General features: G+C 40.6%; 1 protein-coding gene and 1 long non-coding RNA gene across 13 annotated transcripts in view; one reads left to right on the plus strand and one right to left on the minus strand.

The window, feature by feature from the left end:
- The window catches only part of CDK14 (cyclin dependent kinase 14), a 616,562-nt gene that overhangs the window by 429,751 nt on the left and 158,938 nt on the right, over window positions 1-27,873 (plus strand). For all 12 annotated transcript variants that reach the window (XM_045497022.1, XM_045497019.1, XM_045497020.1 and 9 more), the window contains one exon: window positions 19,537-19,600. In XM_045497022.1, the coding sequence (XP_045352978.1) occupies window positions 19,537-19,600 (64 nt within the window). The remainder of the gene's footprint in view (window positions 1-19,536; window positions 19,601-27,873) is intronic.
- Window positions 795-10,190, minus strand: LOC123607535. Its single transcript, XR_006716775.1, has 2 exons — window positions 10,077-10,190; window positions 795-3,693 (listed from the first exon to the last, which is right to left on the minus strand). It is a non-coding gene; the product is annotated as an uncharacterized LOC123607535 (long non-coding RNA).

The following is a 27,873-nucleotide window of genomic DNA, read 5'->3' on the forward strand; positions in this document are numbered from 1 at the left end:
TGCAGTTCTAGGAAGGGGTGAAGAATTAAGATTAGTAATATAATCAGCACGTCTGGCTTTGCCACTAACTAATGAGGACTTTTGAGCAAGTCTCCAAGCCACAGCTTCTCCATGATTACATTCATTCATGGCATTCAACAAATAATTTTACCAGGGGTGCCTGGCTGGCTCAGTCAGTGGAGCATGCAACTCGATCTCAGGGTTGTGAGTTCGGGCCCCACATTGGGTGGGGCACCTGGGTGGCTCAGTCAGTTAAGCATCCAACTCTTCATTTCAGCTCAGGCCATGATCTCATGGTTCATGAGTTCAAGCCCTGCGTTGGGCTCTGTGCTGACAGCACAGAGCCTGCTTGGGACTCTGTCTCTTTCTCTACTCCTCCCCTGCTCACTTTCACACACACACTCTCTCTCTCTCAAAATAAATAAACATTTTTAAAAATAATAAAATTAAAAAAAAATAATTTTACCATATACTTGGTACCAGTCATTGTTCTAGGTGATGGGACCATAACAGTGAACAAAATTGTTGGAAATCCTTGCCGAAACAGATCTCATGTGCTGGTCAGAGATATACAGTAAATATGTGTGTGTGTGTGTGTGTGTGTGTGTGTGTGTGTGTGCGCGCGCGTGCATTCATGAGTGTGTATATGTCAGAGTGTAAAAAGTGCAAGGAAGGGAGATTACATAGGGTAGGTAAAATAATTCACCTCTCTCTGCCCCAGAGATGTCACTATTAATGATCTGTTGTTTGTGGTTATGTTTGTGGGGATGGATAGCAGAGCCTGTCCATCAGAGTTTGAATTCTGCTCTTGCTTTTATTTGCTTTGTGACCCTGGACATGTCTATCATTTTTCCATGGCTGCATAACAAATTCCCACAAACTTAGTGCCTTCAAACTACATATATCTGTTACCTCACAGTTTGTGTGGGGCAGGAATCCAGGCACGCTTAGCTCTGATCATGGTCTCACAAGGCTGGAGTCTGGGTGTTGGCTCAGACTGTATTCCTTTCTGGAGCTTGGGATCTTCTTTCAATTCCATGTGATAGTTGGCAGAACTCAGTTCCTTATGATGGTAGGAAAGATGTCCTCACTTTCTTGCTGTGAGCCAGGGGCTGCTCTCTGGTAGTAGAGCCCCCCATAGTTCCTTGCCTTGTGGTTTCCTTGTAGTTCCTCTCACAACATGGCAGCTTGCTTCTTCAAGGCCAGTGGGAGAATCTGTCTCCAGTCTACTCTCTCTCCAGTCTACCAGGATAGTCTTACATAACATAACATAACATAACATAACATAACATAACATAACATAACATAACATAGCATAACCATGAGAATGACTCTCCTCCCATCTCCATTGTCACATACCGTGGACTAGAAGCAAGTCACAGTTTCTGCGTGCATTCAGTCAGAGAGGTTTATACAAGGGCATGATTAATTGAAGGTCATCTTAGAATTCTTTCTGCCAGAACATGTGGCATACTTAATCTCTCTGTGTCTCCATTTCCTCATCAGTAAAATGGGAGTGACTGTAGTGATATCTACATCATCAGATGGTTTTGAGGATTAAAGGAATTAATAGAAGGAAATCACTTAGAACAATACCAACTACAGAGAAATGTGTATCTGAGTAGCTATTTTTATTATCTATAAAATGTGAGGATTTTGTTAGGTGATTTTTAAAATCCCTTTTAGCTCAAACATTTTATGATTTTGTTATAATACAGTATAATGCAAAATTAAACACGGATAAAAATATCACTGACTAAAAAAAGGAAAGCATAATATCAGGACAAGTTGAAATTAAGCTAAATAGATGATATGGTTCAAGGAGGCAAGAGTCATTCTTCCTTTATGTTGTCATCAGTGCAAAAGCCAGGAAGTACTTCATTAGTTGAAGTTTTGTGTGTTGCCTTGACAAGGAATCTTTGGAAGGACACAAGACCCTCTAAGCAAATACTGATTTGTAAGAAACTTTTCTCCTTTGATCACCATACTGTCCCCTAAATTAATTGAAGCCTGTCGTCTCAAATAAACAATTGGATGGTGCGACCGGATTATAATACAAAGTTTGAATACAGCTGCTAGTTCTGTATTTGAGATGTAGTGTGTGAATGGCTTTTAACCAGACTTGTTTAAACAAGAATAATTGGAACAATGCAGCTCCTGATTGCCCTCTCCCACCCACACAGGCCCATGAAGAGAGGACCTTATGGTCATCTCTCCAAGGTGCTTGACGCAACAGGAAGGGTCCAGATCTTGCTGTTACTGCTTCCCCTGCCAAGAGCCACTGATGAAAACTGCTTCTCCCCAAGCAGGCAGGAAACTGCTTGAGAGTGGGAGGTGTTGGGTCTGTAGATCAACTCCATGTCCTGTCTCTTTGGATGATATACTCTGTCTGGAGTGATAAGGAGCCAAGAGTCCACTGTAGTAGTTGTTTATGTAATTCATACTCTGAGTGTTTATGTTCTGTATGTAAGGGTCCATCATTTAGAGTTTCCTCAACAGGAGCACTGTTGACCTTTTGAGCTGGATATTCTTGGTTGTAGGGGGCTGTCCTCTGCATTGTAGGCTGTTTAACAGCAGACTTGGTCTCCATCTGCTAACTACCAGTGACGAGCCCTCCCCCAATTGTGACTACAAAAAAATGTGTACAGATGTCACCAAGTGTCCCAATACATTTTATATATCTATTTATTTACATAGTTATCATGAATTTTTAAAAAACAATTAAAACATGCATGATTTTTTTAAAGCTCAAACAGTACATAATGGAAAAAAATATAACTACATCTCTTACCCTGGTACCCCAGCACCAGGTTTCACTCTCCAGAGGCAAACATGTTACCATTACTTATGTCATAGGAGATCTCTGGGGATTGCACTGGAATTTATACACATGCAGATATGGATACCTAGTTACTATAAGACACACAGACTTGTATATTTTTATTGGCAATTTTTTTTTTTAATTTGAGTTCAAGATGTAAAGAAGATGACAGGAATGAATCGCTTTTAGTTTGTTTCTGTTGTATTTTTTAAAAAGCTTGTCAGCTTTTTCTGGACTGATATATGGCCTCTTAAGAAGAATTATTTCCTGCACAGTGGAAAGCAGCATCCCCTTAACTTATTCCCTTGGCCTCTTGAGCCTCTCACCATGATCTGTTCTAAGACGGATGCTGTGTGGCAGTAGGGAAGAACTCTTTAGGGCATCAATATTTTAAGGCCTCGAAGTAGACATTTTTCATCTCATGAAACAACCAAATCCTTCAGAAGTGCTAACACCCGGTTTTTTGCTGGGAGTATGCGAACTGTGTTTTTTATTGATCCCCTTGTCCTTTTGAGGACACAACGTACTTCATGAGATTGTATTTTTCACATTACAGCACCACCTTCTCACACAGTAGGATACGATGTCCTTATCAAGTCTCATTCATTTATCAGTACGCATGATTTACTGTTTTCATAACAAGTGCATCTGCTCCATGAATCTGCTTCCTATATTGTTGGGGGCTAAACTTCTGGTTTGATTTTTGTTGGTCACAGTGGTGGTGGTGGTGTTCCCAGACAGCTGATTTTCAGAGCTTCCACAACACTTATAATCATTCAGGGAAAATTTTTCAAAAGGATCATTCCTACTCCTGGCAAAACTGAACGAGCACTCTCACACTCCTGATGGGATTATAAATGGACAGGATGAGTCTATGGAATAAATCAGAAAAAAATTTAAGTCATATTTTGGCTTAGAAACTAGATTTCTCAAAGATGCTAAATAGTCACAAGGACATAAAGGTTTCTGAATAGAACCCACAATGGGGAAATGCCTAGACAAATTATTTTATTATTATTACTACTGTTACTATTACTGTTAACTTACAAAGCACCATGGTAATTATCTTTTATGCATTACCTCATTTAACTCTCACAGTGTGGTGAAATAGGTGTTGTTACTATCCCGTAACTGTAACAGGAAAGTGTATCTGAGAGAAGCAAAGCAACACATCAGGATGATAATGATTATGATGATAATGATGATAGCAGTAGCAGCTAACATTCACTGTCATGTGTCACATGGTATGCTAAGTACTTTACATGTATTAACCTTATCTCGTTTTCTGACCAACAACCCAAAGAGGTAGGCACTGTTATCCCCGTTTAACAGAGGAAACTGAGGCATGGGGAAGTCAACTAGAATAAAAGAGGTTAAATTACAGCTTTCAAAATATTTCAGTTGGGATTTGAGTGCAGATAGATTGATCTCAGAGGCCACACTCTTGTCGTTGTGCCTACCAAGATCCTGTGATTGGTATGTGAATGGCAGACCAACACCTGAGCCCAGATCTGGTGGACAGTCTGTTAATCACTGAGCAGTATAGCTAATTAGTTAAGCTAATTTCATGTGATGGATTGTCTTGTATCGTGTGGTGTGACTATTTACTATCTTCAGAGGTAAATGGGGTAAACACGTGACACACAGAGGTTATCAAGGATAAGGAAGAAATGAGTTCACTCATCATATTAGGATTATATTCCCAGTTTCTGGCACTCTCCAAATACCTCTTCCTAGTTTAGTAGCAACCTGAGTACTTAATGTTCTCATCTTCCATGTATGCCCCTCTGAAGCCCATATTTGTGCACATTCCTTCTACCCAGCCAGCTAAGAGTTTTCTACCCTCCCTTCACTCCAAACACAGTGTAGCCTGGCCTCAAATGCAATTTTGAATGATTTTAAAGTAAGTTAAGAACTGGGGATACATGTCTTGAGGTGTTTGGGGTGCTCATTTGCATCACCACTGGCATCATCTTCAAAAAGTGAGGTCTTCTTGGTCAGGGGTGGGAGGGTCTGTGTGTTTTCAAAGTATTTGTTTCTAATCTAGTAACTAAGCTTTTCATAGTGCATGTTAATAAGAGGATCAGATTCTGTTACATATTATGAACATACTATAACAAATCTGAATTGCCTTGCACCGTACTCTATTTGTACCCACCACTTTGTTCAGATCTCTTAATTCCGAATTCAACGACAGAACCACCTATTAAGGAGGAGATGGGTATCTACCAAAGGATTGTCCAAAGATAGAAAAATAAATTTTCAGTGGCATCTTGGGGAAACCTTGCTCATCAGTTCAAGTAGGAGGTGGTTTAAGGCTTACACAGTGAATAACTTAGTAGAAGACAGTGAGTGTTAGGACTTCGGTCTCATTAAATTGCACTTATGCAAGCATGGTACATGAGGTGAAAAAAGTGCTGAAGATGATGTATCTGGTTCTTGGACCCAGGGTGGTTCTTTAAGGGACTGCAGATGACCTTGATCATATGGTTGCTGCCTCCTTTTGACAAGGCTAGTAGGCGAAAGAAAGACATAATGGCTCTGTCTGTAAATTACAATGTAGTCTGAAAGACATCTACCAAGGACAGCCTTGTCCAATTAATAGTGAGCTAACTGCCTATACACTATCTTTAAAGCAATGTAGGAAAATAAGAGTGGCAGTGAGCATTTTTTTCCTTTATGAGTTTTATATATACTAAAAGAATGAGTCCACAGCACTCCAGGTGGCAGTGCCATTGGCCGGAAATCCTAATTCTTTATCTTTCAAAAATGCCTACCACCCTCAGTCTCTGTTCCTCAACTTGTTGCCCTCTGAGCCTATCATAATGATAAGGAACAGTAAGGCAGATGTGGCTGAATATTAAAAAACCTAGGTGAGCTTTTTGAAAGGATTGTTACCTACCTTTTTAGTGAACATGGTCATTAGAAGATTTTGCGCCCTGGTTAGACTGGCCTTTTTGCTCCTGTTTGTTGACCAGCAGTCTTGCAAGGCTGTTCTTTGTCCCCTGCAGCCTGTTAGCAGGATGACAGGGGCACAGCACAGAGGGGATGATGGATGAGATGCTGCCTTCTTGAGAGTCTAAGGAGGCCACACCATGTCAATGTCCAGACCCCTAACTTTTAGAAAAATCGATCCTTTGCTGAAAATAATAAGCTATCTTTGCAATTTTTTTTTGATGCATTAATCCAGATGTTTTGAAGGTATAGATGGCACATTTACTCCATGGCAATAAGTGTTTGGAAAAAAAAAACTGATTAAGGGGTGAGGAGGAATTAGGCATCAATATGCTTTAATATGAATCTTCTGGCTGATTCATATATAACCCACAATGCGTAACTGTTGTAATTTCTAGTTATTGGAAAATAATTGCCAGATATACCATTGATGCATCAGTGCATGAAAATATAATGTGAACTTAACCAGATAGCTCACAATAAGCTAAGCTGGTGCTGATGAGGCTAAATTAACACCAGTTTAAAATTTAAACTTAAGCATAACAGCAATTGAAATTTATAACCAATTTAACATTGGTTAACCATGTGGGTGACCAACCCACAGCTCAGTGTTGTCCAGAGAACCACAGAACCCCCCCTCTCTCAGTGTACCAGTGGTTGTCAGGAAGATCCAGCGTTGTCAGAACTTGAGTAGCAGCCGTGCTTCCTGAGACGATGCCTCATTTTCAACTCTAAGTAATTTACTAATTGTAGATTATGAATACCAGATTTTGACCTCAGTATTCTAAATACCGGTTCTTGACCCACTGAATCTGTTACAAGTCAGTAGCTCATTTGTAGGTGAAAGTCTATGGGATTGCATGTCAATTGCCAAGAGAGTAGGAGTGGGACTGCATTCCTGACCAGCAGTAGGCCTGGGGGGCCCAGTGGATATAGGCTGATCATAAACATCACCCTTTATCAGGGATTGTCTTTTCCATAGTTGTATCCTAGCTTCTGGCATAGTCCTTGGCAAAAACAGGTTCCCAGTAACTTTTTATGAATAATACATAATAATATATATATTTTTTTTTTGAAATCATGGTTAAATTATAGTTCATTAGTTACATTGTATAGCTATATAGTTAAACTATAGTTAATGATACTTAAATAGTATATATACAGTTGCAAAAACCGTAATAAAATACTGTAAATGCAGCATATTCTATAGAACTATCTTGACCTAAATTTTTTAACAGCCTTCCTGCCAGTAAACTTAGCAGAGGTTTAGTTGTAACTCACACATTCCTGCATACCCCATTCAAAGCTCTAAAAATAACAGCATCTTTTTTTGGAACAGGTAAATGTATAGATTCCCTTTGGTAGGCAGGCTCTGACCTACATACTTCCAATAGAAGCACAGCCTTCACTCCCAGTGCAGCGTGTGAGGCTTTGTCCTGCTCTCCTGCTCCCCACCACCGCAGACACAGCAACATGGGAGAGGGGAAACCTCCTTTCAAAGCCCTCCACCATTTCCAGGGGCTCTCTCTCCAGTGCCCCACTCTAAGCGCAGGAAGGCGTCTCCATGAAAGAAGAAGTGAACAGGTAGAGAGGAGAAACGAAATCCAAGCCTGTCCCCCGGCAGAGACACCCTGCGGGCAGCCTGCAAACCCTACCTTGCTGTTGCTCCCCATTAACCCAGTGCTAAAAAATGCAGAGAAAATGATTCACTTTCTGACCACCCCATACCCCTTCCAGTGTTTGTCACTTCTCTCAAGCCACACAGCTCCCTTTCCGTTCTTGGCCTCCATCTCCAGCCAGGCACCTCTCTGGGCTCGGAAGCCTCAGCCAGTCCGTTCTTTCTCCTCTGCCCCGGAGTTGCTGCCTCAAGATAGAGCTTGGGGAGTCTCAGGGACGGGGGCCCTGTCCTGCTTCCTGGCCACCTCCATACGAAGAGTTGCGGCTGCCACGCTGGCTGCATTTTTATTGGAAATGCTGGTGTATGGGCCGGTTCGGCTCTGTAGTGTTTTTTCGATTTCTTATGAATATAACAGCCTTCTGTGCATCAGCCACCACATAGAGAATCATTTCTTTGGGGACATATATATTGTGAGTCCCAAGCAGCTCTCAAACTATTAGAGAACAATTCCATTTTAGGTGCCGATATTTAATTTTCGCATTCAGGAATTTTATAGTCCTAAAGGGAAAAGATCACTGCTAAGCTTTCACCTTGCCATTTTTACCTAATGCAGTTTTCTTTTCTGAATCCTGGGCAGACTGATCAATAACATAAATGCTCATCAGTAAGAGAGTGGATGAATAACATGCCAGGAACATTATAATTACACAAGAGTCTGGATGAATCTTAGCAATATAATGTTAAGTGGGGGAAGAAATTCCAAAAGATTAGCTATGGGATTATATCCTGAATATAAAATTTTAAATAATTAAAATAAAAATACTCTATAATCCTTATAAGGACAATAGAATGATATAAAAACAAAAGGTAGAGAATAATGAACATGATTCAAAGTGCAACTTACCTCAGGTGGGAATGGCTGGATGATTGCATGGGGCCTGAGCTACAGGATTAGATGTGGCTGCTGGTAAATAACCTATAGTCCTTGTCTGGGGTGGTGAGCTCATAGGTGCTTATTACATTAATTAAAACAAAATTCTGTGCACTAGGTTTAAAGAAAGAAAAGATAAATAAATACACCCTTTTTTCCTCAGTGTGAGGAATAAGCAATTCTATTATTTTTGTCAGGTTGGAATAAGAATGAGTGACAAAATCAGTTTTGTTAGTAAATAGCTGTGTGGAAATATCTTTGACTTTGAAACCAATCTAGGTATGCCCCGTGGGTCAGCAGGAGCACAGCAGCGCTTAGTTAGTGAGGATGCTTGGCTGAGCACCCAGCTTTGGTCTGTTGGTCTTTGCTGGTCTTGCATACATAAATTGCTTTTAGAGTCAACAGAGATGAATTAACCTATTAATAATGTGCTGGCATCTGAGTGATGATGTGGGAAGGGCACCAGATACAAATCCAGGTTGTGTCCTGGTGCTGTTTTTCTCTTCTAGGGGACCTATCCAGATCAACCTTCTTTGCAGTATAGTTTTCTCATCTGTGAAGCAGCTATTATTGTCCTATTTTATTGGGTTGGTCATAACTCATCAAATAATAGGTCTGGAATTGCAAATAGTACAGCAACTTACGTGAGGTTATTATTGCTGAAAGTAGACATGTTCCCATGGCTTGTTCTTTTACTGTGTGTCTTGTTAATATAAAATACCCATTTTGATTATCAGGTATAAATAATATTTTTTAAATGATAATTTTACTCTGGAGTAGGCTGAATAAGGAACACCTAAAAATATCAGACCCTAATCTCTGTACCTGTAATTTTACCTTATTTGGAAAATAGGTTTTTATATATGGGATTATATTAAGGATCTTGAAATACAGAGATTAAACTAGATTATCCAGATGGGCCTTAAATGCAGTCATCAGTATCTGCATGTAATCTTCTAAAACATACTTAAGGATGTCAGAGTTTCATAGTGTTACAAATCAGTTCAGTAGCTTTGCCATTTTTAATTGTAATTTAATAAAGATGAATATTTAAAATACTACATTTTTAAAAATTTCTTAACGTTTATTTATTTTTGAAAGACAGAGCATGAGCGGGGAAGGAGCAGAGAGTGAGAGAGACACAGAATCCAAAGCAGGCTCCAGGCTCTGAGTTGTCAGCACAGGGGCTCAAACTCATGAACCATGAAATCATGACCTGAGCCGAAGTCGGACACAAATGAATGAGCCACCCAGGTGCCCCCCCAAATACTCCATTTTTGAAGACAAAAGCTACAGTTTTGCATCTTTGTGTCTCCCTGTAGTCAGCACATTGCTGTGTGCACAGTTAATGCTCAGAAAATAGGAAAACTACTTTCATTCGAGAAAAAGAAAAAGGTGATCAATTTCGGCCTGCGGTATGTGTCATATATGACACGTGTGTGTATTGTAGAATTTTAACTGGCCTCAAGTTTACAGCTGAAGTTAAGAGCATCAGTGGATTGTTGTGTTAAGCCTGTTTCCAGAAATGATTCTAATCCTCTTGCCATAAGAAACACCTAGGCTAGGAGACTGTTAAAGTGAGGACAGGAGAGCAGGTGCGGGGGATGAGCTCCGAGGCACAGAATGCCGAGCCAGTCTCACGAAATCACCGTCATCTGCAGTAACTCCTGATGAGGTGCCAGCACCGCTGAACTGGAAGTTGCCCACGACCCACCCCCCTTTCCAAAGCCTACCTGAACAGATAATCTTACCTAGGTGCTGTGGATGAAGGTGTACCTGTGACCAGAATTTCCTCTCTACTGCTTGTGCCTTTTAGGTTGAAAAATCCAGGTAGAACGTACTCTTTAAAGCAGCGTTTCTCACATTTCACCCAGGGTTCTTGTTGAGTTACAGATTCTGATTCCTCAGGTCGGCGAGTGGAGCCTGAGCTGCTTTCTGCAGGTGGTGCTGGTGCTGTTCGTTCATGGACCATGTTTTGAGTAGCAAGGCTCCAGCATCTGGGCTCCTGCCTCCGGGTCCCTCTCCCTGGGTTCATTTTTCCACATTTCATGCCGCTGCTTCTTCAGTCAGCCTCACTGCGTTGCATCTGCTTGGCAACATTGCCCTCCTCCAGCCTCTGCAGCCTCCACCCGCGGGGTCCTGACCAGCGTGCACGTATACTTCCTTCACTGGGGCTCCCACAGTGCACAGCTGGGGACTGACAGGCTGAAGCCTTGTCAACGGTAACATCACTCAGTGAAAAGAAGGGAAAAGCAGTTGAGATGAGAGTGAAATCCATGAGGGAGTCAGGGTTTAGGGAGACAGGGAATAGAAACAGTAGGAGAGAAGGAGGAGGGGGAAGAATGAAAATTTAGTTAGAGGAAAATATATTTTAAATGAGCTGCTCTCCATGCAGAATGCTCCAGTGAAGAGCGTTTTCTGGAATAGTGTCAAATTTATTTTTTTAGTCTCCTCTAATTTGTCTGACAACCAGCTGCTTATTCTGTTCATTTATCTGCTGAAAATCTTGTGTGGCCCTTTGGATCCAGGCAGAAGACTTAAAAAAAAATCTGTAAACCATCTAACAACCGAGGGCCTCTGAGAGATGGCCTGGTTAGATTGGACCAATCAGTTCCAGCCCTTGCTGACATTAGAATCACCAGGGAGCTTTAGAAAATTCCTCATACCTAGGCTACAGTGCCAGCCAGTTAAATCAGAATCATTGGGGTGGGTCCCAGTCCTTACTGTGTTTTTTAACGTGCTGTTTGTTTGTTTGTTTGTTTGTTTGTTTTTATGCCTCCCAGATGATTCCATGGGCAGCTAAGCGCCCCAAGCCAGACCTTTACCTTCTAACAGATGAATTTAATTCACTTTAAGTAGAAATCAAAGAGCTGTCCTTTGTTTATTTCAGTTCCTTCCCATCTGAACCCTTGCCATGTTGAAAACTCTGCACAATATTTTGGAAACACCATCTCTTTTAATTCAGCAGTTGAGCCACTGATTAAATATTCAAGCAGCTTTCTGAAGCTCCAGGCAGCTTTTCATTTTCTCAGTTTAGTGGCTCCCCCTGCTGGCCCTTCTCCGTAAAGGTTGCTGCTCTGCAGAATCTTACTACTGGTTCTGGCCTCTGAAACACAGCCCAGAATCACAGCATCTTAAGGCAGCTTTTCTAGTCCCACATACAACCTGTATGCCATTGTCCATTGCCAAAAATGAACAGTGTAAAGCCCTAGCCCCTTGCCTAGTGGCACTGTAGATAAAGCCTGGGGAATGAGGGAAGAGAGGCTCGATCTCTGTGTGTGTGCATATCCACACACATACACATATCATATACGTGTATACACACACTACATACATGCATGTATCTGCTTATCATGCTGCCAGAAAAGATTCTGATATCAGCCATTGATTTTTTCTGGTTCCCTGCAAAATAATTAATATTGATACTTACTTTGGATAGAAAATAGGGAAGGAAAGCTTTCATCCATATTTTCTCTACCCTCCTTCATCTACTCACACCCTTTTCCTAATCAACTTGCTTCTCCTTATCTATCCTGCAAGTTATCATTATGGCCACATAAAAACAAAGGTAGATGTAAATGCATAATCTAATCTTGTAAGCTATTTGTTGTAATATTATATCACAATTTTACCACAGATAATCCTTGTGTCCGTGGAGACAGAATTCGATCCTTACTATATCTGAATGCAGAATATTGTGCAGTCCAACGCTCAGCTCTAATTAAACCTCATAAGGCTGCCATTACAATTTGTACAGTTCTTATCATTAGCATGCCCTTCTTTGTTGTATATTAATGTCTTAACCCACTGGCCGTTGTTTTCCAGCTGACTCAGTACCGCATAGATCAGTCCCCGATTGACATTGAAGTACTTGATCTGTTGGAGGTGATGTTCCAAACCATTTCTTTGTCATCAAGGGTAAACATTTCCAAGCCACCTATGGGACATATGTCCACCACCCCTTGACCTTTCTGGGTACATCCTGTAGAAGACAGTTATTTACCTTTGTCCCTCTTCCCAGGCAGCACCTGGCATTGGCACAGCAATCCAGATGTGCTGACTAGTATGATTCAGTGATTTAATCTGTACTAGTGGTTTCTTGCTATAGAACAATATTACCACAAACTTAGCCACTTAACACACATTTGTCATCTCAGTTCTGGTCGGTCAGGTATCCAGGCATGGCTTAGCTGGTGCTCTGCTTCAGGTGCTTACAGGGTTGCAATCACGATGTCACCTAGGCCTGCAATCTTATGGATTGGATTCACTGGGATTACGGAAGGATTCACTTCTAAGATCACGTGGTTGTTGACAGCATTCAGTTTCTCGCGAGCTGTTAGACTGGGGGCCTTGAGTTTTGTTGGCTATTGTCTGAAGCTACCTCCAGGTCTTTGTCTTACAGCTTTCCCAGCACGACTGCTTGCTCCCTCAAAGCCAACAAGGGAGAGAGTCTCCCAGCAAGATGAGGGCTGGCATCCGACACGTTGTAATCACAGAAGTGACATCTTCTCACTTTTGCCATATTCTGTTGGTTAAAAGCAAGTCATTGGTTCCGTCCACAGTCCAGGGGAGGAGTGTAAACACCAGCAGGCAGGGATTTGGGGGCTATCTTAAAGTCAGAATACTCCAATCTCCTTTCATTTCCACTGAGTGGTCTCATAGAATTTGTACTCAGCTAAAAACCATGAGTCCTTGGTTATACAAATTGTTGCCTGCTAAGTCTTTCCATCTCAAACAACTAATAGAACCTAGGTCCCAGACTTCATGTTTATTGCTATTAGGTGTTCCTGTGTTGGACTTGTCCAGTTGTTCCTACCTGATTAAATATTTTTTAATCCTGGCTCAGCCTTCAGAATATTTCATATCTTTTTTTAATTTTTTTTTAACGTTTATTTATTTTTGAGACAGAGAGAGACAGAGCATGAACAGGGGAGGAGCAGAGAGAGAGGGAGACACAGAATCTGAAACAGGCTCCAGGCTCTGAGCTGTCAGCACAGAGCCCGACGCGGGGCTCGAACTCACGGACCGTGAGATCATGACCTGAGCCGAAGTCGGACGCTTAACCGACCAAGCCACCCAGGCGCCCCAGAATATTTCATATCTTTCCTATTGTGTCATGTGAGAATGTAATACATTTTTCTATGATGGTCTTTAAGTCACTGATGAAAATGGTGAAGAAATTGGTACCTGGTCCCGTGTGCGCGTGTGCAAGTGCGTGTGCATGTGTGTCTATGTGTGTGAGTGTATGTGTGTGTTGGACTGGAAGAGAGAGGAGAATGAAGAAGTCCTCGTTCCTCATACCCATAACCTCTGGAGTCTGGGCCATGTTATCATTTAACACCATCTGAGCCACGTTGCTCTTTCAGATCCTCCTGGGAGTGAGATAGTACAGCTCTGAAGAGCGCAGTCAAACTAATCTGATTTTGAATCCCAGCCCCACCCACTTGATAACTATTTTTCCTGATAGAGCGCACACAGGAAGGAGGAAAGTTAGGAAGTTCTTTTTTTCTGTGGGTCATCTTTGAACTTTATGCCATCTGTTCCAGAGTGCAGTGTGTAATAGCCAAGCTCAGTTCTGCTGAGTTTCTTCACAAGCTTCATTTAGGACTTCTCACTGAGGGATCATAAAAAATCTTCCAGAACTTGGGGCGCCTGGGTAGCTCAGTCACTTAAGCATCTGACTTAGGGTAAGGTCATGACCTCATGGTTCATGGGTTCGAGCCCCAAGTTGGGCTCTGTGTTGACAGCTCAGAGCCTGGAACCTGCTTCTGATTCTGTTTCCCTCTCTGCCCCTCCCACACTTGTGTTCCATCTCTCTCTCTCTCTCTCTCTCTCTCTCTCTCTCAAATAAATAAACATTAGGAAAAAAATCTTCCAGAACCTAAAGTAGTACAGCTGTGAAGCACTTGTTATTTTAGAGATGTTGTATGTATGGACTTTCAGAGTTGAGGTTTAAAAGCCAAACCAAAGCCATTTGGTTGTTCTCCATTGCCTTAGATTCATTGCTAAGTCAACTTGAAATCGCCAGCACTGCCACAGAATGCCCAGCTCACACAACTGCAAACCCAAAAGTGGGAGTCCAGCACGTTCCACATTGCCGCATTAGCACATACTTGTGTGAGCCAGTTTTATCTTGATTGGCCAGAGTTGGTTGGCCAGATTTATCCTGATTGGCCAGAGTTCCTCTGTGCCAGAGTCTCTGTGAGAGACTCCTCTGACCCCTTGGCCCAGGAAAATTATTAACAGTCCTTGTTCTGCATAAACCATGGGTGTTCTTCAGGAAAAACCTGTGGACCCATTTTTAGCAGCCCTGGGACCTATACAAAAGCAGAAACTGGGAAATGTGGGAATTCATGGAACTGTTAAAAACTTGGAAGGGTAAGTAAGTATTTCTGACAAGCACTAGTTCTTCAGCTCTTAGCTTTTGAACTTTAGAATCTGCTTTTCTTCTGTTACTTATAAAGTAGGTATTTCAGCAGAGAGACCTTCTTTTTTCTCACCATCTTCCTCTGCTCATCCTAGAGGCCGACGTGATGGGTGGGATCTATGCCGGACCCGTCAGTGTATAAGTAAGCCCAGAAGAGTTAAGTTTGGGGTCATTAAATCATAGTTCATCAGGGTCAGACAGTATAAACCTCTACTGAGAAGGTGAGATTGTCCCTTGTTTTTCTTAACAGATGTTAAAAGTCCAGGAAATCACAGAGACACCCTTCTGGAAACTGTGTATGCGTGAATATAGGGAAGTAAGACCCTTTTGTAGCTTATACTTTGGCATTTACTTTCTATTACCATAAATATGCTAAAGAGTTCCACATGTTTTTCTCGATTTTAATCCCTCTCCTGAGATCTGTATCTGTATTTCCAGCAGCTCTTTACACATCCCCTATCTTGATCTGCAGACCTTTCTACCATTTAATAAGGTCAGAATTAAACTCATTTCCCTCACCCCCAAACCTGCTTTATCACCTACATTCTTGATTTTTAACTAATAGCTTCTTATTCCCTATAAAATGGCTCTTAAGTGGTAACAAGTACATTTTACATCATGACTCACAACGCACACATATACATATATGTGCACAGATATAACATGAATAAGTTTCATAAAACAACATGCATCTTTAACATGTACGTTGTTACCTTCTGATATTATTTGTTGTTTTCATCTTTATAAAAATGCTGATGTCAACACTGCATGAAATTTACAGCCCCCCCTCCCCCGCCCCTGCCAGAGGTCATGTGACCTGCAGTCTGAAAAAACCTGAGACTGAGATAAAATGCAGGCCCCATTTATTCGGTATCTGGCCCTAGCCTCCCATTCCATAACCCAGCCAACAGTCCAGTGACACCAAACTTCACTCTGTAGCCCAGACACACCATTCACTCATTCGGTCAGCATTTACTGAGTGCATATTTGGTGCTAGGCACGTAGTAGACACTAGGGATCTAAAGATGAATACTGCTCTCTCCACTCTGATGTCTACTGTGCAGTGCGGAGATAGACCAGTAATCTAACAATTGTAAGGCCGCGAGTAGGCCATATAAGGAGACTGAACAAAACCCTCAGAGATCACAAGGATCACAGCATGCAACGTGGACCAAAAATGCCAGAAAGTCTTTCATGAGCCCATGAGCTGAAGCTAGAAAAAGAAGTAGGAGTTAACCTGGCCAGTGGTCGGCAGGGCATTCCAGAAGAGAAAGCCACTGTGAGAAGGCATGGAGGCACGAGCAGCATGAGAATTTGGAGAACTGAAAGTATTTTGACACAGCCTTTCCTTATAACCAGAGTCCTCTGCTGTCCCCATCCCCTGCCCCTATGCCCCTTCTCTGTACTTGGCCAACCAATACTCAATGTTCCCATGTCGTTTTTCTCCCTGGCCCCAGGGGGACTCAGGCACACCTCCACTCTGGACTGTCACCTCCCTCTCCCCAAACTTCTGAGAAAGCACTTGTGTTGAAGGCAGCCCATTGTTGCCCCAGTTCAGCTGCCTCACTGGAGGCAGACTCCAGGCAGAGCCCCAGTCTCATCCTTCTGTCTTCTGTGATGAACACAGTAAATGTTAGCCTGTGAAGAGATGAACCAATGAAGGAACAGGGCAATGTACCAGCCACAGGCACAGATTTCAGGGGAAGCTGCTTAAATGACTATGTAGAAGACTTTTTAACGTATGGCATGTCTGTCATTTGAAAACTGAAAGCCCCTCAGACCTTATCAATCTGCCTATTTACAGATGTGGGACCACATCTGAAATGTTGATGGTGCTATTTTCTTCTGCACTGTATTTGCAAAAGATTACTTTTTACTTTTAGAGAATACCTCTTTTTCTAACTTAAAAGTGTCTTGGTGGGCACCTGGGTGGAAGAGTTGGTTAAGCGTCTGACTCTTGGTTTCAGCTCAGGTCATGTCTCATGGTCATGAGATCAAGTCTTACATCAGGCTCTACACTGACAGCCCAGAGCCTACTTGGGATTCTCTCTCTCCCCCTCCTCTGGTCGGTCTCTCTCTCTCTCTTTATCTCTCTCTCTCTCTCTCTCTCTCTCAAACTGAACAAATAAACTTTAACAAAAAGTGTCTTAGTCAACTAATATAAATGAAAATCTGACATCAGAGACAACATACACCCACTTTCTTCTGAGCACACATAGCTTTTCATCTGTAACCATACCTTTAACCTAGATTGCCTTCCCAAAAAGGCTTTCACGGGAAGCAAGACTGATTTTTAACTCTTGTTTTCCTTTGCCCACTTTCTGCCCACATTGTATTTCTTGTGCAAATGGCCCAGGAGTTGTAGGCAGGAAGAAATTGAGATGTGTAGTCTCATCAGTCAGCACTATAATAATAATTTTTTAAAAGTCTTACGGATTTTCTCTTTGCAGATGACTTTTATGAGACAGCCATAATATTTGATAATCACTTTGAAACAGAACACTGGGTATGGACGGGAATAGTGCCTATGAAGAAGTTTTGGTAACACAAACAGGTTTTGTAGAAACAGGTATAGTCAGGGTCATACCCCTATCTTTACTAAGAGTGAGAGAAAAAGGTTCAAGTTCTGGCTGGACTTTCTGTTGCTTTTAAAACCATTAGAGGGTCTGTGTCATATGTGATGGATTGGTTGTGATCAAATCATGGTTTTGAGCTGAAGGGTCCTCCCTTTAGTTGCTAACGTCCTTCACGACTTTCTTGTGGATTTTAGTGGAAGCTCAAAGTGGAGCATCACTCAGATGAGCTGTGTGCACTGGTTGTCTCCCTGTCTTGAAATAATAGTTGGAATTAGTGGGGAAAAAGGGGGGAAGTACTGGGGCACCTGGTGACTCAGTTGGTTAAGCATCTCACTCTTGATTTCAGCCCAAGTCATGATCTCATTGGTTCATGAGTTTGAGCCCTGTATCAGGCTCTGTGCTGACAGTGAGGAGACCTGCTTGGGGTTCTCTCCCTCTCCCTCTCTCTCTGCCCCTTCCATGCTCTCTCTCTTTCAAAATGAATAAATAAATTAAAATACTTAAAAATTTTTTTAATAAAAAATAAATTTTTTGAAAAGAAGAGGAAGTGCCTTTTGCAGACACTGTTACTGCAGTAGTTCGTGTCAGACATGGTGTCTTTGTCTCCTTTCCTATCTTACAACCACTCCCCCCCCTGCCCCCAGCCCTCTTGACTGTCTCCCCACCGCCCACCCAGCCCATCCATAGTGTGGCTTTCTTTGTGTAGATGTGCCTATTGATGTTACTCTTGTTTAGTGCTTGCAAAAATTAACCAGTTACAGTTAAAAAGAATAATATTATCTCATTCCAGAACCCAGATTCAGTGTTTCTGTGGGGGAACGTAATCATGTATTTAATCCTGATTCACTAGAGTAGGAAGCGGTGAGTGAAACTCACTGTATGTGCGCCACCCTTTGACATGACAGCCCTGTCCCCTACTAAATAAATACATAAATAATCAGAGCTCTGTATTTCCTTATTGCCTAGGAGTACATGCTAGTCCTCAGATAAAGTAGAATATCTTAATTTCCTTCCATGATCTCTGTCATTCCTCCTCTTTTGCCAGCTTCTGGCTTTATCTCTTGCCCTTTCTAACCTGTTACATTGTTCGTGTTGGTCCATCATAGTTTGAGTTAACATACAGCATGTGGCACTGACTCCCCTGAACATGGAGGTGGTCACTATATTCTCCCCCATGGCCAGTGCCTCCCTAACCTGACCCTGTTTTCTGGGGGTACTTTGAGTAATATCTAGTACTTGCATAGTGCTTACTCATGCCGGGTAGTGCTCTCGCCACAAACGAGGTAGGTGCTGTTGTCATCCCAGTTTACAAAGGAGGAAATTGAAAGTTCAGTTCAGTGAGGAACCTCTGTGAGGCTATTTCTTGCCCATGATCACACGACTAGTAAGTAGGGGAGCAAGGATTTGAACCCAAGAAATCTGTCTCCAGGGGTGAGCTCCTAACCCTCCAACTCCACTGTTCTCAATCTGTGATTTACCGTGATCATGGAGTGTAACAGCGACCGCTGGTCGACCTGAATGTTCACATGGAGCGAACCCAGTTTTATGTGAGCGGCGATTGCCCTTCAGCCAGATCAAACATCGTGGTGATAGAAAAATAGATGGAGAAAGAAGGTGAAAATGTGGATGAAGAGAGGAACATGTGTAGGGAGGGCCATATTTGGGGATGAGGAAATCCTAAGCCACGTAAACATGTTAACTGAAATGAGCAATATGGCCATTAGAGAATGAGTGTCCCAAGCTGTCTGTCCTTCTTCTTTGAAACATTGTGATGCTTAGACAGAGGATTTGGGGGAAGAAATGACAGAATTCTTACAACTGTTAAATGATCAGACATCTGCTACTGGAGTGAAGGACAAAACTCATGCAGGAATCATGAGGCACATACACATACTCTGTTCAGCTCTGTGGAGCTAATAAGTTATCATTTGAGTCCTTAGCCTACCCAGTAAGTTTGGAGTTGATAAAATGCAGCAGATTAAGCTTACTGTGTTCAGCTGCATTTGTTAAAATGCAGACATTCATCTTGGGTGGCTCTTTAGTTTTTAGTTTGGGGTTTGTTTGTACTGAAATAAAATCCCTGGCACACGATCATGGAAAAAAAATCCCGAGTTTCATCATATGTAGTGTACTGTTTTTCTACACTGGAGAGTTTTGAGTGCTTTGGAAATAATAAGTCTGTTTCCACAATTTCCTGCTCTCTACCAGGTTCTCGGAACGCCAAATGAGGACACGTGGCCTGGAGTTCATTCTTTACCACATTTTAAGCCAGGTATGTTTCATTAATTACAAATGACTAAGTGCTTCCTCTGTGCATAGTAGATAGATACGTGTTCCCCCTCAAGCGTATATATTATACCTTGAAAAATCCTGGTTACTTGCCATTGTGTATCCTGCCTATTAGTAGAGGTGCCCTTTTGTTTTTACAGTTTATTTGTCTGTAAAGATGGAATTAATGGCATTCCTCATGAGAGATTTTCACCGTATGTACCTCCTTTGAGTTGACTGGCTAATCTTAATGTAACTATTTTGTCATCAGACTAACATCCATGTCTATAAAACAAAATTTAAATCAGGGTACTATGATCGGTCTGCGTGATTCCTTATAAAAATACTAGGAAAAGAATTAAATTGTAAAAACGAAAACTTTACATTTTGATTTTTTAAAAACTACTGATATACAGTCAGTTAGTGTGAGTTTTAACATATGAAATGTTTTGAATGTCTGTTGGACAGCATGTAGTCTTTTTTAGTGTAAAATATTTAAACCTCTGAACTGGAAAATCTGAGAAAAATGCCAAACCTTTAAAATAAATTGTCATTTTTTTCTTCACCAGTAGGTGGCAGTGAAGAAACTTTCAGTTCTAATGTTTGCACTTTAGAGAAAGAATCTGAAACGTGGTAATTTAAAATTTTTATAGGACACATGAAAAGTTTGGAATTGGAAATTTAATGAAAATCAATGGTGTGAATTATTGTGAAATAATTCTCTTGGTTTTTTTTCTCTTTTCTCTGTCACAAAACATAGATTATAAAGTGCAGACCTACAATAAAATTACTGAAAGAGATTTTATAGAAGATCTAATAGTCCATTATTTTATGAGGAAAAGAACTATGAATAATTTCTGTTATGGGAGCCAAGTTTATTCTCTTGCTCCTCTTCCCCTTTTTTTGGGAACCATCAGGAATAAATTATCAATCCCAAAGAATGACTGAGTTAGGAAACTATTTTTATTCTCAGTATTTTTCTTCTGAAAGTGTACAGTGTGCTGAGAATTCTTCTATCTTCTTGGGCTGCCCCGAGGACTCTTTGTACTCTTACTGAAAATTTTAAGTTAGCTTCCATGTTCTGAAAGACTATAGAAACTTAACAATTTAAGATGGATTTTTTTCCTTCTTTTTTTTTAACCAAGCGAGAAGTACCCTTTAACTGCTCCAGCTGTTCCTAATGGAATCTGAGAACACGGCTCTTTATAAATGTTCCAAATGTGGGCTGCGAAAGAAGGTTAGCTTCCCCATGTTGGTATCTAAAATCTCAAGTCCTAGGAAAATAAAATAGAGGAGAATACAAAAAGATTTTAAATAAATGAAGTTAGATGCAGAGAGGAGTAATTAAGACAGTCATTTTGGCCTGCCAAGTTTCTGCACTAGAAAAGATGGAGTAATATGTTTATTTTGGGGTGACTAGAGTTAATCTTCATCAACAAGGTACAAAAGCATTTATTAAATGTGTTCTGGAAAGTACTATGATGTAGTGCAAGTTAGGCTAACAGATTGGGAACTTTATGAGATCAGGGACTGTGCATAGTTCGTATTTTAGTGTTCAATAAATATTTGTTGCCCTGAATTATACTCAATGTTTAAAACAGACACTCTTTATATGACTTTTCGAGTGTAGAACATAGATAAATTAAGATAGTGTGTGTTTAAGTTATTTAATATTATGTACAAGTGTCAAGACAGACCATACATAAAAGGTGACAGGGAGCCAGAAGGACACATTTAGATGGTAAAAGGCATGGGTGCTGAAAACAAGAAAGATATTCCATGCAAAGCTTGGGGCTTGTGGATAAGAGTAAACCTGAGGACGTCTGGGTGGCTTAGACCGACTCTTGATTTCGGCTCAGGTCATGAGCTCAGGGTTTGTGAGTTAGAGCTCCGGGTTGGGCTGTGTACTGTCAGGGCAGAGCCTGCTTGGGATTCTCTTCCCTCTCTCTCTGCCCCTCCCCTGTGTTCTCAGTCTCTCTCTCAATAAATAAACTCAATCAGACCATCAGGGGAGTCCTGATCTCTGACTTCCTGGACCTCCTCCTCCAGGGGAAGAAGAAATGCATTCCTAGAGGAGAAAAATACCAGTGCTAGGGGCTACCTGCCCCCGCCCCCCACTCTGTAACTCCTTATACTACCCCCAAAGAGTGCCTTAGAAAGTCAGAGGGAAAGCAAAAGAGCTTGAACCTTAAGGATATACTTTTAATAGATTTTTTTTAGATCAGTATTAGCCTCATAGCAAAATTGAGCAGGATGTACAAAGGTTGCTCCTATATGCCTGCCCCACATACACACCCATCATCAACATCTCCCACTAGAGTGGTGCTTTTGTTACAGTTTGATAAACCTAAACTGACACATCATTATCATCATCCAAAGTTCATAGTATACATTGGGGTTCACTGTTGGTGTTGTGTGTTCTGTGGGTTTGGGCCAATGTATAATGACATGTATGCACCATAGTAGTATCCTATAGAGTAGTTTAACTGCCCTAAAGATCCTCTGTGCTTTGCCTGTCCTTCCTCCCTAACCTCCTAACCCCTAGCAACCACTTTTTTAATTTATTTTTACTTTTTTAAATTTTTTAATGCTTATTTATTATTGAGAGACAGAGAGGGGCAGAGCATGAGTATGGAAGAGGCAGAGAGATGGGGAGACACAGAATCCGAAGCAGGCTCCAGACTCTGAGCTGTCAGCGCAGAGCCCAATGCGGAGCTCGAACTCACAAACTGCAAGATCATGACCTGAGCTGAAATTGGACACTTAACCAACTGAGCCACCCAGGCGCCCCACCACTTTTTTTAAAATTGTCTCCATAGTTTTGCCTTTTCCAGAATGTCATAAAGTTGAAATCATACAGGGTGTTGCCTTTTCAGATTGGCTTCTTTCACTTAGTAATATGCACTGAAATTGTCTTCATGTTTCCTCACGGCTTGATTTCTTCTTAGTGCTAAATATCCCATTATCGTGATATATTTCAGTTTACTTATCCATTCACCTACTGAAGGACACCTTAATTGTTTTAAGTTTTGGCAGTTATGAATAAAAATGCTATAAATACCTGTGTGCAGGTTTTTGTACGGACATAAGCTTCCAGCTCGTTTGGGCAGCTACCAAGGAGTGTGGTCACTAGATCATACATACTTGGCTTAATTTTTTAATAGCTAATAAATTTAAGCAACTCAAGATATCAAATAATATGAAAAAGAAGATGCAAAGCCTTCCCAACCCTGTCTGCCATCCTCCCACTTCCCCAGAACCACTGCCCCCACCACAGGCCCCCATTTTATTACTTTCCAATATTAAACACAATTTTGGGTCTTTCCTGTCTCATGAATGCATCCTGTAAGTCTTGTCCTATTATTGTATAGAGGAAGCCAGTGCATTGTTTTCCATTGTATGGATTGAACCAATTCCCTCCTTATCGACATTTGGGTTGTTTCCAGACTTTTGCTATTATAAATATCATAACCCTGTACATATATGTATATGTATACACACACACACACACACACACATACATACATATATATATATATATATATATATATATATATATATACACATGTTGCATGCATGCAGGTATATCTTGAAGGATAAATTACCAGAGGTAGGCTTAAATATCAATACATATACAAAATTGTAATTTTGAGCACTCTGTCAAATTGCTGTCCAAAGAAATGGTGCCAGTTGGCCAGCAATATATGAGATATATACATAATATAATATATTACCAGCAATATATGAGAATGCTGCTTCTCCATTTCAGAATTTTTAAATTTTGCCAGTCTGTTAGGTGACAAATGGAATCTCAACACAACTTTTAATTTCATTCTCCTTTTTATATGAGGTTGAGCATCTTTTCATATGTTTGAAGATCACTTTAATTTCCTTTCCTGTGAATAGTTAATATCTTTTACCCAATTTACACTTCAGTTGTATGTTGTTTTCTTATCAATTTCTATGGGTTCTTTACATATTGAAGAAAGCAATTTTGAAAAGAATTCTCACTCTCATATCTTACTTCACTTGCTTAACTGAATAAATTTTGCCTCATGAGAACAAAAGCTATGGTGGTTTAGAACAGTGCAGTCATTACATTTTTTAAAAGATCAGTTGCTATTAGAAATATATGTACAAATTTCTATATATGTACCTTTTAAGAAAACTGTTTTCAAATGAGTTATTTTATAGCTATGATCAAGGTCATGAATAAAAGCTACAAAGTTGCGTCTCTTGCTTTTAACATATTCTACTCTAATTACCTAAAAGACCTTTTTTGTTATTGTTTTTTTAATTAACTTATCCTTATAGTTAACTTCTATAGAATAAATCCAATTTCTTTATTTATTCAACAATATTTATTGAGTACCATGTGTGTGGCTAGGGAATGGGGATATTGCAGTGAAAAAAAACCACACAAGATCCCTGACAGATAGGAGACACATGTAATACATAAAATATATAGTATACTATGTGGCAGTGAGTACTCTGGAGGGAAATAGAGAAAGAAATGGGGGCACTTCACAATTTTAAATTTTAATGTAATCAAAGAAGACCTCGCTGAAAAGATGACATTTTACTCCAGGACATGAGAGAGAGAGGGCCACGAAAATATTTGCAGGAAGAACTTTCCAGACGGAACAGCAAGTACAAAGAGGTCCTAAAGTGGGAAGAGGAGAGTATAAAATCAGGTCAGACACAGCAAGTACTGTGCTAATAGGATTCCATCACCATGTACTCTGAACCAGATAGAAAGTGCTGGAAGATTTTGAACAAGTCTGCACACGACCTGGATTGTAGTTTACTAAGATTACCCTGTCTCTTGTGTTGAGAATGGGGGCCCAGGCACAAGCAGGGAGACCAGCGAGGAGACTGTGGCAGGAGTCTAGGAGAGAGATAAAATGTGCCATGAATAAAACCACGTTACCTTCTCAACTTCTTGGTTTAGGAGAGAACTTAACATGGTTTTCCCTTGGAAAGTATGGCAAAACTAGAGAAACATTTTTAAGAACAATTGCCAAAATATTAAAAGAACAATTGGGTAACATCTGGGTCTTTTTCTTTAGTATTCAGCCTGTATATATCCTCTTCTGCTCTTAACATTTCTGCTGACACCAAATTCCTCAACCTCATTCCTTAACCTCCTATGGGAATTTGCTTACTCCCATAGCAACCAGGCAGCCAGGACAGGCCACTGCTGCATAAAATAAATAAGTCAATATGTAACACACACGTGCACACACTTATACATACACGTTTGTGTTACATATAATAAGGAGTCTAACTGTGGGAGGTGCTGTTTTTCCATCATTTCCATCTATTTAAATTTCTCTTCAAAGAAGTGGGAAGTGAGTCTGTTGCTTTGAACCTATTGCTTTCCTGTTTCTTTTCCCTCAAAGAAAAGTTCTGTGGTTCTGTGGTATATGGTCTAAAAGTAGGGGTCTCTCCCTCCCCTTTTTCCTTCCTCTCCCCCGTCTCCCTCTCTTACATCAGAGTGTCTCCTTTTATCACCATGCTCAGACGCTTGCTGAGGGCCAGCCTCAGAGGCAAGAGGTTATTCTTAGCACTTCAGTAATTCTCTCATGTCTGATTATATTAGATTCATCAGAGGCCAAGCCCCATTCCCTAACACAAAGTAAAAGCCCACTGTAAAACTCAGACAATTTTCGCTTCGCTTGTTTCATAGTTACACGTTAATGGGACACTTGCACACAAGGCTCTGTGCCTTGGTTTCCCTCTGAGATAGTAAGAAGCTTCCCCACGTGAATCCCAGGATAACTTTCTCCTGCCTGCCTCGCCTACCGCTCCTTTGCTTTGACAGAGGCAACATGGTTTATAGGTCTCCGGTGAAATGATCCCTGAAATTCTTTGTTATATAAGACAGAGTTAGCATTACGGTTTTTAAAAAACACGTCGCATACATATTTGATGTGTTGTTTTATGCTTTGCAGGTTTGTGATAATCCTAAATCAGGGTAGAACATAGGTAGACATTGGAGGCTCTCCAGGCTGGTGGAATCGGGGTGGGTGACTGGAGTGCTGAGAAGACTTTGGAATTTCCTTCTGTTGAGGAAGACCCTCGGGGCTGGGAGCATAAGCACTGTTTTGGTTGTGCTGTAACTATTTAAGCAAATTGAACGTTAAAGCCTCCTTTGTAAGGTTAGGAACCTGAGGTCAGAGATGTGAAGGGGCTTTTCCAAAGTGGACGTAGACCCTAAGTCTTCCTGGGTTTCATTTCAGTGCTCTTTTTTTTTTCCCAGCATATACCATGGAAGATCATGCTACTGGATCTGTACCCTAATTACTGTATCATGATTTCTCATTGACTTTTTTCCAATGAGAGTTGTACTGACAGTTAGTCTATAAAGAAAATAACAGAAAACTAGAGAGGGTCTGATCTCTGGATTTAGTGAAATACATAGAACCACAAATACCACTTTGTAGAAAGAGGTTTGGCCTCAAAATAACATGGAGACTTCAACGTATGATACTTTTATTCATTTCTTAAGTGCTTCCAACAAAAGGGGCATTCAAACAGCATTCAGTTAGTGACAAAATATTATTCAGGAGTTTAAAAAAGGAAAGTACTGTAAAATTCAGAAAGAAAAAATGTTGTTAGACCATAAGCAATTAAAAGAAATAAAATTTAGATTAAAATATATCTATGTTCCCAAATCAAGCTAGAGTACAGAGCATTTCTAAAGTGATATTATTCCTTTGAAAAAGTTATCTAATACAAGAAGCTGCTTGATTAAGGAAAATTTGATGAAGATAGAATGTTTTTCAATGAATGAAGTGAAATAAAAGAAAAATTTGCCATCAGAGGCAAATTGCAGAATGGTAGTATTTTAAACATTCTGTGCCCAAAACTAAGCCCACAGACATATTGACCTTGAAGGCAACATTTAAATATGGACTTAGTTACAGACAGAGAAAGACAAATACCATATGATTTCACTTAAATGGGGTTGGTTGCCAGAGGGGAGGCGGGAAGTGTATGGGCCAACTGGGTGATGGGCGCTAAGGAAGGCACTTGTGATGAGCACTGGGTGTTGTATGTAAGTAATGAATCACTACATACACCTGCAAGTATTTGTTTCTACACCTGAAACGAATATTACCCTGTATGTTAACAAACTGGGATTTAAATAAAAACTTGAAAAAATAAAAATAAAAAACAAATGAATAAATGAAAAGCAGAAACAGACGCATAAATATAGAGAGCAGACTGATGATTGCCAGAGGCAAGAGTGTGGGGGGAGCAAAATGGGTGAAGGGGAGTGGGAGATACAGGCTTCCAGCTATGGAATGAGTAAGTCATGGGAATAAAAAACACAACACAGGGAATATAGTCAATTGTATTGTAAAAGTGTTGTATGGGGACAAAAGGCCACTACACTTGTGAGCACAACATAATGTATGCAGATGTTGAATTATGTTTATTCGCCTGAAACTAATGTAACATTGTGTTGTAAATTATACTTAACTTTTTTAAAAAATAAATGAATAAAAGTATGTGCAGAGCATGAGGATAATAGAAAAGAAATAAAAGAAATCTAAAAATATAGATAGATACTATGACTTATAATTGGGTGAAGAACTTCTCAAGTCCTGCCTATTCACAGGCCTGACTGGGGCCCAAAAGCTAAATCCAGACTTAATTCCAGAGGGAACATATAAATTCTTTCAGAAATAGGATGCCATGGTGACAACACCTTACATTTTATGTGGCATTTTATTATTTACAAAGCATTTTAATGTATTACCTCAATTGGTATTTAGAATAACTCTGAGTTATTATAATGTTGTTGCCCTAAAACTTTTATCCCATTTTACAGACAAGAAACTGAAGCACAGAGAGATTGGGTGGCTTGCCCAAGGCTACATCTCCAGGATGTAGTGGAATCAAAACTCAACCCCACACGGGTTGCCAGTTCCCAACCTGGTATTCTCACCCCTATCTTCAAATCGTTTTCCTGAACACAAGGGTATGAGGGAGAACTGTTAGGCTTTCCTCAGCCCTGCCTTGCGTCACCTTGGGAAGATCTATACCTTCTTATAGATATGAGAACCATCCTCCACCTGCTAAGAGGGGCATTTTTTTAAGCCCCTAACCCTGTGCTTCCAATAAATTGTCAACCCCAAAAGGCCCCCTGTGGATGTTTAGCTTCAGATATTCAGTCCTTAGTACATATTACGGGAATTACCCAGTTTCATGAATGCAGAGCTAAGGAAGTTTGGACCCTTAGCCTTGACTCACATTCTTGGCTTTCCC

The sequence above is a fragment of the Leopardus geoffroyi genome, chromosome A2, assembly GCF_018350155.1.
Source record: "Leopardus geoffroyi isolate Oge1 chromosome A2, O.geoffroyi_Oge1_pat1.0, whole genome shotgun sequence".
Taxonomy (NCBI): Eukaryota; Metazoa; Chordata; class Mammalia; order Carnivora; family Felidae; genus Leopardus; species Leopardus geoffroyi.